At 38.0% G+C, this 14716-nt stretch overlaps 1 protein-coding gene across 1 annotated transcript; it reads left to right on the top strand.

Moving 5' to 3' along the window:
* Positions 1–3022: 3022 nt before the first annotated feature.
* Positions 3023–11594, top strand: hmgcra (3-hydroxy-3-methylglutaryl-CoA reductase a). The gene is made up of 20 exons (XM_063017448.1): positions 3023–3123; positions 4363–4551; positions 4639–4750; positions 4828–4915; positions 5009–5093; positions 5204–5309; positions 5523–5629; positions 5722–5841; positions 5947–6107; positions 6194–6438; positions 6537–6706; positions 7148–7342; positions 7427–7585; positions 8003–8160; positions 8293–8398; positions 8487–8657; positions 8742–8882; positions 9019–9177; positions 9714–9868; positions 9978–11594. Exons 2-20 carry the CDS (start codon positions 4387–4389, stop codon positions 10030–10032), a joined length of 2658 nt encoding a protein of 885 aa, XP_062873518.1. The 5' UTR covers positions 3023–3123; positions 4363–4386; the 3' UTR covers positions 10033–11594.
* The last annotated feature ends 3122 nt before the right edge of the window (positions 11595–14716 follow it).

Genomic DNA, 14716 nt, shown 5'->3' with positions numbered 1-14716 from the left:
AAATACAAAAACAGAGACCCATCTCAATTAGAAAAAGATCTGATTGTGTATATTATTTGTACGTTTGCATCTAAAGTGGGACGGCATGGTGGCTAAGTGGTTGGCACTGTCGTCTCACGGCAAGAAGGTCCTGGGTTCGATCCCCAGGTGAAGAGCCCGGGTCCTTTCTGTGTGGAGTTTGCATGTCTTTCCCGTGTCTGCGTGGGTTTCCTCCAGGTGCTCCGGTTTCCTCCCACAGTCCAGACATGCAAGTGAGGTGAATGTTCCTGTCATGAATGTAACCAAAGTGTAAAACGTGACGTTAAAATCCTAATAAACTAAACAAAATAAACAAGCATCTAGAGTGAAACAACACAACATCAACGAAGCATCACTCACACTCAACAAAATATAAATGAAAATGTGCAAAACAAAAAGAAAATCCAGGTGAAAGCATCTAGGTGACAGTATTTGTAAGTATTTAGTGAAGATTGGCATTCAGAAAAACCAAAGAGCTCATCTTTGATGGCTTGATCCTTTTTCTCTTTTCTGTTATGATCTGCCTTGTTAAAAAAGATTCTCTCTGAGGGGACAGATACACAGTCTATGTGCCATCACATGTATAAGATGTGGGTAGACTGAACACTTGGTCTCCCAGTGAACACTTGGTTCAGTGGATCTGCACTTCTCTGTAAAAGGGGCTTCTCGTGTCCAAACTTTACTATGTCTCCTCTCATTTTCCTCACCTTTCCAGCGTGTAATGTCTGGCTGTGTAAAGCGCTGAGTTCTCTCTCTCTCTCTCTCTCTCTCTCTCTCTCTCTCTCTCTCCCTCCTGTTCGTGTGCACGCTGTCTCTGTGTGTGTGTGTGTGTGTGTGTGTGTGTGTGTGTAACCCCTCCCCTCCTGTTCAGTGTAATTACACAAACGCCACCACGTATCTTGACCAATCACGTGCGGTTTTGTCAGGAGCCGGATCCCGTCGTTCACTTTAAAAAGCCGGCTCTTAGAGCCGGATTGTTCGCGACCGACCCATCACTAGTACAGTTGCAATCGTTATTCACTGACAACAATCTTCACAGTCAGTTGCAACCAGTGTTTAAGAAAGCATGCGTTTTTAAAAAGGCTGCGAAGCCCCTGCTTCATATTCAGCACCATAAAGCTCGACTGAAGTTTGTTGGTGATCACATTGCCAAAGACAATAGCATGGGCTTCTTTCTTGCATAAAGACAGTCTATAAGCAGCGTCCATTGTGGAATTTAGTTTTCTACCTTGCACCACGACCCTGATCAATGGGCATAAGCCAGAAACACACTTTGGGCATGCAGGGTACCAGTCTATTGCAAGGCAACGCACACGTTAACTCACGATGTAGATTTATTTATTTATTAGAATTTTAACGTCACGTTTTACACACTTTGGTTACATTCATGACAGAAACGGTAGTCATCAGTTCACCAGTTTAATGTCAAACACAGTCATGGACAATTTTGTATCTCCAATTCACCTCACTTGCATGTCTTGCTGCTGGGACTGGAGAAAACCGGAGCTCCCAGAGGAAACCCACGGGAAAACATGCAAACTCCACACAGAAAGGACCCGGACCGCCCCACCTGGGGATCGTACCCAGGACCTTTTTGCTGTGAGGTGACAGTGCTACCCACCGAGCCACCGTGCCGCCCCCACACAATGTAGAATAAAGCAGTAAGCCACGAGCCCCGTGCTAAAATCATAGCAGTAACGCACGGTCTCGAGTGGCTTATTGCTTTTATAAAACGGCGGTCAACATAAAATACAATAAATACAACAATGTTTAATTCATAAATGTATTTATTGTGTATAAACTTACAATAAAGCATTCTTCCGCGACCCCAGGTAGTTCATTAACAGTGTTGCTAGGCAACATGAGGGCGAACATAACATTAACTTTTCTATTCAGTGGCGTATTAATATGGAATGATGTGAGGTGGTCATAGGTGTGCGTTTATCGGGGATTTTACAACGGCTTCGAACGCGGCTCAGCCAATCAGATTTTAGGACCGGAACTATCCGTTTTATAACATCTGTTTACTGACAAGGGTTTTCCAAAGTACAGTATTCGTAGGCTAGTGTAGTTATATTTATTACAGAAGCATATATGCAGTTTTTGGAATGTGTTACAGGCAGGCAAGAGCACAAGTGGTTCTCAAACACCTGCTTTTGGTCTCAGATATGATTAGCAACCTTTTTTTTTTCAAATTTTGTATTTTTTTTTTTACAAGTTTATGGAATAAATTTAAGGATAAATGAAATAAAGTGGGGAAAAAGTGTAAAGAGATAGGCTACAGTCAGTATTTGTATACCCACAAGGTTCATCTATACAGTATGTTGTGGATTGCTTACCCCTTTAATGGTCTCACCAAGAAAATTATGTTTAAAAAAATATATATATTTTTTTTTTTCTTAGTTTCTTGAGACTATACCAACATTTTTTAATGATTTTTTTAATGAGCCTCTACCAAACAGTTGAGATGATCAGAAAAATGATGCAACTTTTGGATGATTTTTCATCTGCTAGCTTCAAGTTGACATATAGGTTAGAAAGGCTGTTTTCTTAAAACCATCTACCAATATTTTTGTGTTTAACACATGTCAACCCAGGAGTAGATACAGCCCAAACAAGATTATTTAAATATGGCTTATTTTTACCCAAGTATTTAGACCAAATTGTTGAGCAGTCCATTAAAAGGTTATAAATAATTGAATGTACATACCTAAATATAGGTACCTAAAGTGTATGTTCTTTATGTTTGTATAATTATAGTTATGTTGTTTGTGTTTTTGTGATTATATTTGTATTATTATAATAGATGCCTGTGTCATGCAGGTGATGAGGAGATGACGCGGTCTTTGTGAACACACGCTACCACCAGCCGTGGGCGGGGCTTCATATTTATTCATCATAATCCGCTGATTTGATTGGCTTAGTGCTGGGATGACGCAGAGCCGTACCATGGCTCCACACGCTTGACCGTATGATGGCTGTGTGGGATTGGTTTCAGAGCTGCAGTGCGCACTTAAACAGCCGGGCGTGGATTAAACTCCGCCGCAGTTATTCTGATCTTGTCCAGCAGCGGTTACAGCTTCATCTGATCTGTTTCTGGTAGCGGTAAGTACTCACCTGGATTTCTTTATTACATCATTTAATAAATGATGCTATCTGTATAAACCTACCGTTTAAACTAGACTGTTTTAATAGAACTGATTTACTTTTTAAGTGTTAAATCAAACATTAATAGAATAGATTTATTTTATCATTTTAAGAACCGCATTCAGTATGTAAAACACAATGTAGGTTTGTCTAAATGACTCAGTAATTTAGTTCGTGATAGGGTCTTAATATACACATAAAGACCCTATGTATAGTTATTTATTTTACTTATTATTATTATTATTATTATTATACATACCTAGCTATTCTCCTTTTTATGCTTATTATTATTATTATTATTATTATACATACCTAGCTATTTCCTTTCTTATGCTTATTATTATTATTATTATTATTTTTATTATTGTTATTATTACTACTACTACTGCTTTTCTTGTGTATATATTACCATGTACATAGACCCAATACCATATTTGTTATTGTTGTAGTTATAATTATTATATTAACCATATATATTCAGTTTACTGCTGTTCTTTGTTTGTTTACACAGTGCTACAATTTCCACTTCTGCTATGCAAACTGCATTTTGTTGCTTTGTACCTGTACTGATCAATGGCATTAACATTGAAAAATACAATATGTAGCATTAGTAAGTAATTAGAGGAAAAAACACCCTACAACATGACCCCTGAAAGGCAAAAAAAATATCACATCTGTTATCACATCAAAAATAACACTAGGCACTATATAAAAACTCTTATTTCTCACAACCGTAATATTATGTTCACAGCAAAGCTAAGTTACAAGAACAAAGAACCCAAAGAAAAGCCACACACACAGAACAGGCCTGCCATGACAAATTATCAAATGGAATACGCACAAATTCCCACAAAATCACACACTTCAAAATCTTGTGGAACGCATTTCCAGAAAAGTGGGGGCTGTTATAGACTCAAGACGGGGGGCGGGGTGTGGAATGAAATGCAACACAAGCTCAGGATCACGTGTCCTCATACTTTTTGCATATATGTAGTGTCAATGCTGCTGTTAACGCTACAGATGCATCTAAACAGGTTTTACTATGTTACTAGGTAAAAAGCAACAATCCAATATGTGCTATGAAGCACTAGCTAAGATTATGTGAATTCATTGTGATGTGCTTAGTTGCTGGTGTTATTATAACAAGTTTTTGAAGTTTAAAATTTTGTTTCATGTTATCTCCATTTCACGGTACAGCTGCAATACATCTGACAGACCAGAATGCTGACGAGACTTTTCTGTCTTCACGGCCTGTTTGTGGCCTCCCACCCCTGGGAAGTGATCGTGGCCACTGTGACTCTCACCATCTGCATGATGTCCATGAACATGTTCACTGGCAATAACCAAATTTGTGGTTGGAATTTCGACTGCCCCAAGTTTGACGAGGTGTGCTGCATCATAGTACAAACAAAATTGATCATTTTTTGTTGACTGTAGTGTTGATCTATTTTAATAATTTTTACTTGTACACAGCAAGTCCTCAGTAGTGACATCATCATTTTGACCATCACCAGATGTATCGCAGTGGTTTACATTTACTTCCAATTCCAAAATCTCAGACAGATCGGATCAAAATATATCCTTGGTAAGATAAGTTTTATTTTATGTATTTGCAATAATATGGTAGAAACAGAGTAAATCTGATCTTATCTTGTCTTTCAGGTATTGCTGGCCTTTTCACAATCTTTTCAAGTTTTGTCTTCAGTACTGTTGTGATTCATTTCTTGGATAAGGAGCTGACAGGTCTAAAGTATGTGCACAGCTTTGTTGTTTATAGCATTTTGTTAAATCCATAACCTGGTTTTATGCTATATTAGTAAAATATTTTTTTATTTGCCTTTAGTGAAGCATTGCCATTCTTCCTGCTCCTGATTGACCTCTCTAAAGCCTGTTCTCTGGCCAAGTTTGCACTGAGTTCAAACTCACAGGTATATGACATTATATTTATCAGTCTAGTCTTAATTCATGTAATTAACCTTTTTTTTCAAATGTACTGTACATCTAGACACAATTATTCTAATTTTCTTGTTTACTTTAGGGAGAAGTGAGAGAAAATATTGCCAGAGGGATGGCTGTTTTGGGCCCAGCCTTTACTCTGGATGCCCTGGTGGAGTGCCTAGTAATTGGTGTTGGTACCATGTCAGGTACGCCCAATACTGCAAACATTTACAGTGCTGTAAAAAAAAAATTTATACAACCTTTCTACTAGCCTCAGCTTAGAAGTAGTGCCACAAGTTAGTAGATCTAATTAATTAACCCACTTACCAACGTGAATAGAAGTACCTGCACACTAGATATCTTAACAATATGAACAGACACACAGTAAGAAGTTAATATCTATTTCTGGTGAATTACAGGTGTTCGACAACTTGAAATCATGTGCTGTTTTGGATGCATGTCCATCCTGGCCAACTACTTTGTCTTCATGACTTTCTTCCCAGCTTGTGTTTCATTAGTGCTTGAGGTTAGTAAATTCTGCCCTTAGTTTAAATATATGCTTTTTGTGCACAAGCTAAATGACACGAGAGTCAGAACTATCTGAATTATCTAACACAGATATCCAGAGAGAGCAGAGAGGGGCATCCTATCTGGCAGATAAGCCAATTTGCTAGTGTGTTGGAGGAAGAGGAAGATAATAAACCCAATCCTGTTACCCAGAGAGTCAAGATGATCATGGTAATATTTATATATAGAGAAAAGTGATGTGCTAACATAACAGACTTCTGCACGAGTGCAAGCAGAGCTAGTGATATGTTTTAATTGTTCTTCTTTCATTTGCAGTCTCTTGGCCTGGTGATGGTTCATGCTCACAGCCGATGGATTGCAGATCCCACATCTCTAAACACAACCATGGACGTGCCCCAAGTGGTCATGAGAGTAAATGGCAACACACCCAGGAGGATTGAACCTGATATGCCCCTGTGGCAGTTTTACATGTCCAGGTGAGGATTTCCAAGAGAAAATTCTTCACTAGTAAATTAGATATAAGAAATTATAAATGAATAATAGTTTAACGTTCACTTTATAGAATGATCAGCATGGACATTGAGCAGGTCATCACTCTGGGTCTTGCCCTTTTCCTGGCAGTAAAGTACATCTTCTTCGAGCAGGTGGAAACAGAGTCCACACTATCTCTAAAAGTCTCTAATTCCAGTTCCGTGCCTACACAAAAAGGATCTCCTGACCAGTGCTGCAGGAAGGAAGCACCCATCCTCCCTAGCAAAAATGAGAAGCTTGCCTCTCTTCCTCCAGTAATAACTAAAGAAGAAATAGGTACAGGCACAGCCCTCTTCTTGTTAGCATTATTATCACACCAACACCAATTCTGAATAATAATTGACACCATAACCCTGCCATTCTTTTTCTGGTAGATCTAGTCATTAAGCCCTTGCCTATTGTGAGTGAACCAGTTCCAAAAAGCACATTTGTGGTGGGAGAGGAGGAAAACTTTGACAGTGCTGATGTGGAGGAGTCTCAGCCCAGTGTACCGTTAGAGCCCCGACCAGTGGACGCATGCCTGACCATTCTGAAAAACCCACAGGTAAGGATGATGTTACTGAGACATATCTTACAACTGTTTTATACAGTTACCCAGCAAGACTTAACCAGACAATATTTTTTTTGGTAAATTAAGATATGCAAGACTTGCCCTTACATAAGAATAAAATTGTCAAGACAGAGGTCAAAAATACTTGCTACGGTGGTCGGTCAGGCAGCCATCCTACATTTAAAACATTTTTCTATGTTAAAATGCTATTTTACGTTGAGGAGTGCAGTAAGATAATCTAGTTGCTGCTTGTATCCCTGGTTGTGACCCTGTCAAGCTAATGAGCTTGTCCACTTTCCCTATTCACTGACTCTTAAGCAATTAGTTAATGACGTGAGAATGGATGGATCAGAAACCTCCTCTGACTTTGAGAGTCTGATCTTACTTAAGTGCATTGTGCAAGAGCTGAGTGAGAGTGTTTTTATGATTCCACAGATGGGTGCTCGATACCTGAGTGATGCTGAGGTGATCATGTTAGTGAATGCCAAGCACATTCCTGCTTACAAACTGGAGTCCATGATGGAGAAGCCAGAGAGAGGGGTGATGATCCGCAGAAAAATGCTTTGCCCCAAACTCCCTAAAACATCTGCTCTTACCACTCTTCCATACAAAGATTATGACTACTCTCAGGTAAGACAGAAAAGCCTGCTCAAGCTCCGTGTTTGTCACACGTGTTTGAGTGGCTGGTGTCATTACCTCGGTTAATTTTTCTAGGTGATGGGAACTTGCTGCGAGAACGTGATTGGTTACATGCCTGTACCAGTGGGTGTTGCAGGTCCTCTGCTGTTGGACGGAAAACAACTTCAGGTCCCCCTGGCAACAACCGAGGGCTGTCTTGTGGCCAGTACTAACAGAGGCTGCAGAGCCATTGCTGTAAGTTTCTTCAATAAACCGTTGAGTGAGTAAGTGAGTGAATTTGTGAGTGCAACTGCCGATCTGTCCGGGGTTTTGACTTACACCCGATAAATCAGACCCACCGTAACGCTGACCAGACTGAATGAATTAATAATTAAAGCCAGACATTCTGTGTCTAAATTTTGCAATATTATATAACACTAGCACGTAGGTGCATCTCATACAAATGCTGCTGCTACATGTTAACCAAAGAATTAAATCATGATTGATTGGTGAATTTCTGAGTTTGTCTAAGACACTTTAACCCACAGCTCTGCAAAACTCTGCAAATAGTTGCTAACAAATAATGGTAAAATGTCCCTAAAATAAAAGCGCTCTTTTAAAACTATCAATATTGTACAGTACTGACTTATTTGCTGGCCGTTTTTCTGACAGCTGTCCGGCGAAGCTAACAGCAGGCTTTTGGCTGATGGGATGACTCGTGGTCCAGTGGTTCGCCTGCCTTCTGCCTGCCAAGCTGCAGAGGTCAAGGCCTGGCTGGAGAGTCCTGAGGGCTTCAAGTGCATCAAGGAATCATTTGACCACACAAGCAGGTAGGCAAAATTATCTACGTAGAATATCTGATAATAATACATGTTAATAAACTTTGCTGCCATTCAGTAAAAATTTGTATTTTGGGTAAAAACAATACAAGATTTGTATGCTGTTTTTTGTTTATTTACTAGGTTTGCTCGTTTGGAGAAGCTTCTGATTGGCCTTGCGTCACGCAATCTGTATATACGTTTTCAGTCCAGAACTGGAGATGCTATGGGAATGAACATGATTTCAAAGGTAACACATGTAATATACTGGCATACCAAACATTAATGATCAGCTTCTTTGTTTGTGATACTAAGGTTCCTACCTTTTATATACTTAGGGCACAGAGCAGGCTCTGGCTAGGCTTAAAGAGAAATTCCCAGAATTGCAGGTCCTGGCGGTCAGTGGCAACTACTGCACTGACAAAAAACCTGCTGCTATTAACTGGATTGAGGGCAGGGGCAAATCTGTGGTGTGTGAAGCCACCATACCTGCCAGGGTGGTCAAAGAGGTACAAGTCCTAAGATGTGCTATTACAAGGAACAATGCACTGCAATAGTAGGGCAGATATATTAATCTAAAATGTCTTGTTTAGATTTTGAAGACGACTACAGAAGCTCTGGTGGATGTAAACATCAATAAGAACCTTGTGGGTTCTGCCATGGCAGGAAGTATTGGGGGCTACAATGCTCATGCAGCCAACATAGTTGCTGCTATTTACATCGCCTGTGGGCAGGTAAGTAATGCTGCCAAACATATGATTGAATGTATGGCACTACTACGAAAAGCAAATATAACATTCTAAAACAAATATTGATAAAAAAATAATGTGAATATTGATTGTAATTGTAAATGATTGTTTTGTTTGGCAGGACCCCGCTCAGACTGTGGGAAGCTCAAACTGTATTACTTTGATGGAAGCTGCAGGCCCTACAGGAGAGGATCTCTACATCAGCTGTACCATGCCCTCCATCGAGCTGGGCACTGTGGGAGGGGGTACCAACCTGGCACCCCAGCAAGCATGTCTGCAGGTATTATTTAACTGCTAGGTGTATGTTTTACAAGCTTTAGCTTTCTGTAATCTGACAACCCTGCTCTTAAAGCCAAGCACCAGCAGTAATCTTAAGGACAGGAATGTCCATCAGAACCGATTGAAGAGTGGTTTGGGTAAAAGTTTGCTCCTATATTTATATATAGGTGTAAGCAATCTTTGTTGAAGCATAGTCACATTCCTGTAGTGTCCAAATATCAGAAAATAATGGACTTTATTGTTTACTTTTGTGATTTATGGCTCTGCCTCTTTTGTAATTGTCTGATAACAAGATACATTTTCTCAAACTGGCATCCTTACAGAGAAGGCTCCTTCATTGGCACAGTTTGGTATTAGTTGTCATAGTATTCCAGCAGGAGAACTGATTAAGAATTGTGAATCATTTGTACCAGACTTTAAACTACTTGTTGGAGTAAATGATATTTCTTACGTAACAGGAACAAGAATAATGTCTTAAATATTAAAAATACATATTAGATGATTAAACAATGAGTGTTTACATTTGTTTTATTTTAGATGTTAGGTGTACAAGGTGCCAATGAGGTGTGCCCGGGTGAGAATGCACAACAGCTTGCCAGAGTGGTGTGTGCCACTGTGCTGGCAGGTGAGCTGTCGCTTATGTCTGCCCTCGCAGCAGGACACCTTGTCAAAAGCCACATGACACATAATAGGTAAGAAAACTAAATGATTGCATGGTAACATCGATGTGGAACTTCTGAATTTAAAATGGACCTCATTTGACTATGAACTAAAAGCATGTTGTTCATTTTGTATTTGTAGGTCAAAAGTAAATTTACAGGAAACCCCTGGAACCTGCACAAAACAAGCATCTTAAGACTTGATTGGAACATCAAGGAAGAATTGAGAGGCTACATACTTTTGGCACATTTTAAAACTTTTACTTGTGAGTAAAAGTCAAATAGACTGTAAAACCAAAGAGACTGCAAGTGCAAAGAGACTACAAGTGCAAAAGAGAATTTAATAATTTAAAAAGCCCCTTAGTTATCTTAAAGACTGAATATGATCATACATCATCTTAAGCCCCTTTTACACTAAAAACCTGGGAAATTATCAGGGTACCTTTATGGTATTGTCAAAGTTCTGTATCATTTACACTTGCTGCCTTTATGCAGAAATTTGTAACACACAATGAATTTGGTAGAAATTAAGTTTCACACACTTGCTTTTTCTCTAATAAATGCTTTACTCACTAAGTGAATAATGGGTGACAGTCCTTGCAGAACAGTGGCATTCTCAACAGTGGCATTTAAAGTATACTTATATTGTTGATTCTTCAATCTATCTTACAGAGCTTATCTGAAAGGATATTTTTATTTACAGTTTATTCTTAACTGTTTTTTCCATTTAAGTTCTGAGACATTTCGCATGGTCTTAAAGGAAACAGCTTTGGTGCACGTCTCACTCTAAACTGAGTGCTTATAGACAGTTAACTAATAAAATCTCAGATATCAGAAAGATATAAAACAGATTAAAAACTACTCGACCACCAGAATCCCAAATAGTCCACCGCAAAACCACCCTAAACACTTACAGTTATCATTGCCTCTGATACTGTTTACCTTGAAGTAAGACATTTTCTTGCCCTAAAACTGCTATGTGAAACCTGCCAAGAAAAGTTAGCAAGGAACAATATATTAGCAAAGAATATCAAAGCAAAGTACCCATAATACATGAACTAATGAGTGACCTATTTTGTGAGTTGTATTATGATTCATAAGAATAAAGATCAATAATAATAATTATTCTTTTACATTGTTACACATTGGTATAACATGAAGACTGCTGCCATTTTAGTGTGCTGTGAACAAAGGAATTTATTACAAGGGTACTGTAAAAGCACATGTGTAGTGTACTGCTTTGAAAATTTACGGTACATATGCTGTTTCTCAGGCATGTTTTATATGCTTCATATTATATTTTACAATGTAAAGCCATGTTCTCAATAATCTACAGGGTGGGGCAATAGTAAAGCATCTGCCGTGTTTTAGGAATTTGTGAATTTATCTTACTGATCTCCATAATGCCTCAGCTTGTCTGTGACAGAGCTCTGAATGGGAGAGATGGCAACACCAGCAGAGAATGGAGCACCTACTGCTATCACCCTAGACTAAATATTTGCTCTATAATGCTGCAAACCCACTACCAAGCTGTCAATTGATAAAAGCACTTGCTAGTGGTGGGGGGACTATAGTAGCATATAAAACAACTGTGAGAAATGTCTCAAGAAATGTCCTTTGTTCATGCAGTCTCTTTTTAAATGTTTAATTCATTTTGTATGATAAAATACAATTAACAGTATATTTTTTTATAAAAATGGAAATACAATTTTTACGGTACATTTTGAAAACATTTTTTAAATAAATTGAATACACAATTCACCTTTTAATTTTGTTGTGTTGTTTCCAGTGTTACTATAGTATTGTAATTAGTTTTACATTATTGTTAGTATATTTAAAAACAAAAATACATACAAGGTATGAACTTTCTTTACAAGGTGTAACAGGAGTAGTTTTTTTAATCAGCTGATTCTATCGTTACTAAAACTCCTTGCAGACAGCAACCAATGGCAAGAAATAAACCAAGCATCCTCAGCATTCATGCTAATATTAGGCACCCATATCAGCTGCAAACTTCCTTCTTAAACTTTATGTTTAATAAGCATTTAATAAACTGTAAAGTAACTCAAGATTTAAAAAAAAAACAACAACAACATGACTGAATATCAGGAGAGGCTGCAGCATATAAATAACAAGAACCACTCCTGAAAAACCCAAACCATATAAGAGATGTAGAGATGTAGAAATAATTCTGTACAGCAAACAAACAAATTAAGTAATCAATCAAAGCGTTTAGTTCTTACATATACACTGTAGTGAAAATGTGTAAGACAATCTGGCTGGTATATTGCTCCAACCTTCTTAAGATAGTATTTTATAGTTCTGCAGTGAAATTGGTTGTTTAAATTTAGATATATTAACTGTTAAATCCTCTCACTGAATGAATTAAAATACAATAATTTATTTGTAACTTTGGGGAAAATAAATTTTATTTAAGAAACTGAATGAATGATGCCGTCTAAATGTTAATAATCTAATACTACCTAACAGTAAATCTACTTGTTTGCCTAAGGTGTACAGTTGAATGTTTAGCTTTGAATTTATGCTCTCTTTAATGGAATAAGGGTTTAAAGAGCAGCAGGTAATGAAAGAGTTCATTTGTCTGAGGTTAGTGAGCAGTTTTAAAGTTCCCCTGAAGCTACGTCAGCACCCAATCGCCTCACTAGAGTGCAAACCAACCAATCGGTTCATCCTGCACCACATCTTACCAGGATAGAGACACCAGATTGGTCCAGTCAAAGACAGGCTGTAGACTGACCTGTAAAAGGACATTCAGGGGGTGGAGACGAATGAACACACCCACACATACAAAGAGATGTTATCCGAGGCAGCAGTATTAACTCCTACCTAAAACTAATCCCTTCAGTGATACCATAATTAGTTCAAGGAAAGCTAATGAGCATTGGGTCGGCTGAGTTTAGAACATGGCTATTACAGATCATGAGACTAAAAAATAAAAAGGAAATAAATTTCATTTGTTTTTGAAAATTTAAAAAGATGTAACACACTAATACACGGTTTTACCAGAGTGTCAGATAATATTATTAAAATGTTGACTAAACATTCTTAAGATATTGACTAAAAATTAAGTGTTAAATGTAACACACCACTTTTACTTTAAATAAAATTAACAAGAAAATTTAGTTCACATTTAGTTTTCTTTGGCAAGAGAAATAATCCACCATGGAACTTGAAGCTGCATAAAACAAACTGCACTGACCACAGAAACAACTGAGGAATTAAAACTGCAGAATATTTTATGCCCCCTGTTAATCAGTTTTACGTCACTATTTTTTTCTTTTTCATTTCACCAGTATTTAGCATTCTCCAAATGAATATTTTGTTATCAGGCGGCCTTGTCTCGGCTTCCCCACTTCCTCAGAAGCTGCATCATTATCTTTAACCATTGCTTATTATTCTTTCAAAGGTTTCACAAAAAGGACAATACATTAGATACATGATAAACATTGTTAACTGTAAAAAATCCCACAGCAGTCAGATACAGATGAGTTTTCATGGACGTCACATAAACTTTACTTTACTGTATTTATACATTTAACTCTACACATCATATACAGAAAATAGCTTGACAACTACAAAAACTAAAACTTAATTAATGCTGACAAAAGAAACTCCTTTTAATGTGTTACAATATTGTACAAAACACTGAAAATTGTGTTTTGATGATGGTGGCGGAGAGCGCTAACAAGACACTCCAAAAGCTTTCATAGATGTTAAACTGGGTTGAGATCTTTTGATCGTGAATGCCTTAATTAATATATAATTTACATATTTTTCATACCCATCAAACAGTTTTGTGCTTCCTAGTGCCATGTGCAAAGGTGTCAAACAGGATACACACGTTTCAACATATACATCACTGAAATTAACTATGGGTTTGCAGAGACACTTCTATCTAAGGTTTAAATGGACCTGTGCTGGAGTAAAAAAAAAGTCATATAGAGCTCCTAAGTGGACAGTTTGTAGTTACCATTAGTGGTGTGCGATACTGCAAAATTTGGTATCGATGAGATACCAAGTAAACACAAGTAAATAGGGGCCAATATCGCCGATAACAATAGCGATATTTTTTACTTATAAAACAGTTTATTTACTGTCATGTAGGGGAGAGCAGTGTGTCATGATTTATGAGTATTACATTTATTACTATAATAATGAACTAAGTCTGAGGTTTTTGTTCAGAACAAATTATTAAAAAACAAAACATAATTCATCCCTTTCATTGCAAATTTCTGAAAATATCACCACACCTCTCTCCTCTCTCTCAGCCCCATTCTCTCTCACTCTCACTGTTACATGTGTTCGTCTCTCGGTGCCGCTCAGTCACGTGACGGTACCACAACAAAACTGGAATCGCAGGCGAGCTTCTCTGGTCTCCCTTTTTTTCTTTCTTTTTTTTGTGAGAAGTGACGAGAAGTTTAATGATACCACGTCCCAAAAAATGAACGTCAACAAGTAGCGAGAGATCAAAGTGTTTGTGCGCTGATGTGCAGCGTAATATCAAGGAGGAAAAATAAATGAATCTGAGTGGATTTGGCAACACGAACAGTATATGGCTTGTTCTGTAGTAAGTTTTGCAATGCAGCGTGGGTATTATGTTTTGTAGAGGACGATCAAATCAGAAATACTGTAAAACGTGTGTGTGTCGGTGTATTCTGATATAAACTATATTAATTAAGCCCCTGTAACCTGTCCTCTCCTGCATTTCCCCTCACGCTGTATCCTGTGTTCTCATTGGCTGTTCGACATGTCACTCATTCCCAGTTGCCCGTCTGAGATCAGATATCTGGCGCGCTAGAAAACTCAATCCAGTCGCCGAGCCGGTCGGGTCGAGTTGTTGGATAGTTCACACTTAGCGAC

The sequence above is a fragment of the Trichomycterus rosablanca genome, chromosome 21, assembly GCF_030014385.1.
Source record: "Trichomycterus rosablanca isolate fTriRos1 chromosome 21, fTriRos1.hap1, whole genome shotgun sequence".
NCBI lineage: Eukaryota > Metazoa > Chordata > Actinopteri > Siluriformes > Trichomycteridae > Trichomycterus > Trichomycterus rosablanca.
This window is presented reverse-complemented; position numbering and strand designations above follow the sequence as displayed.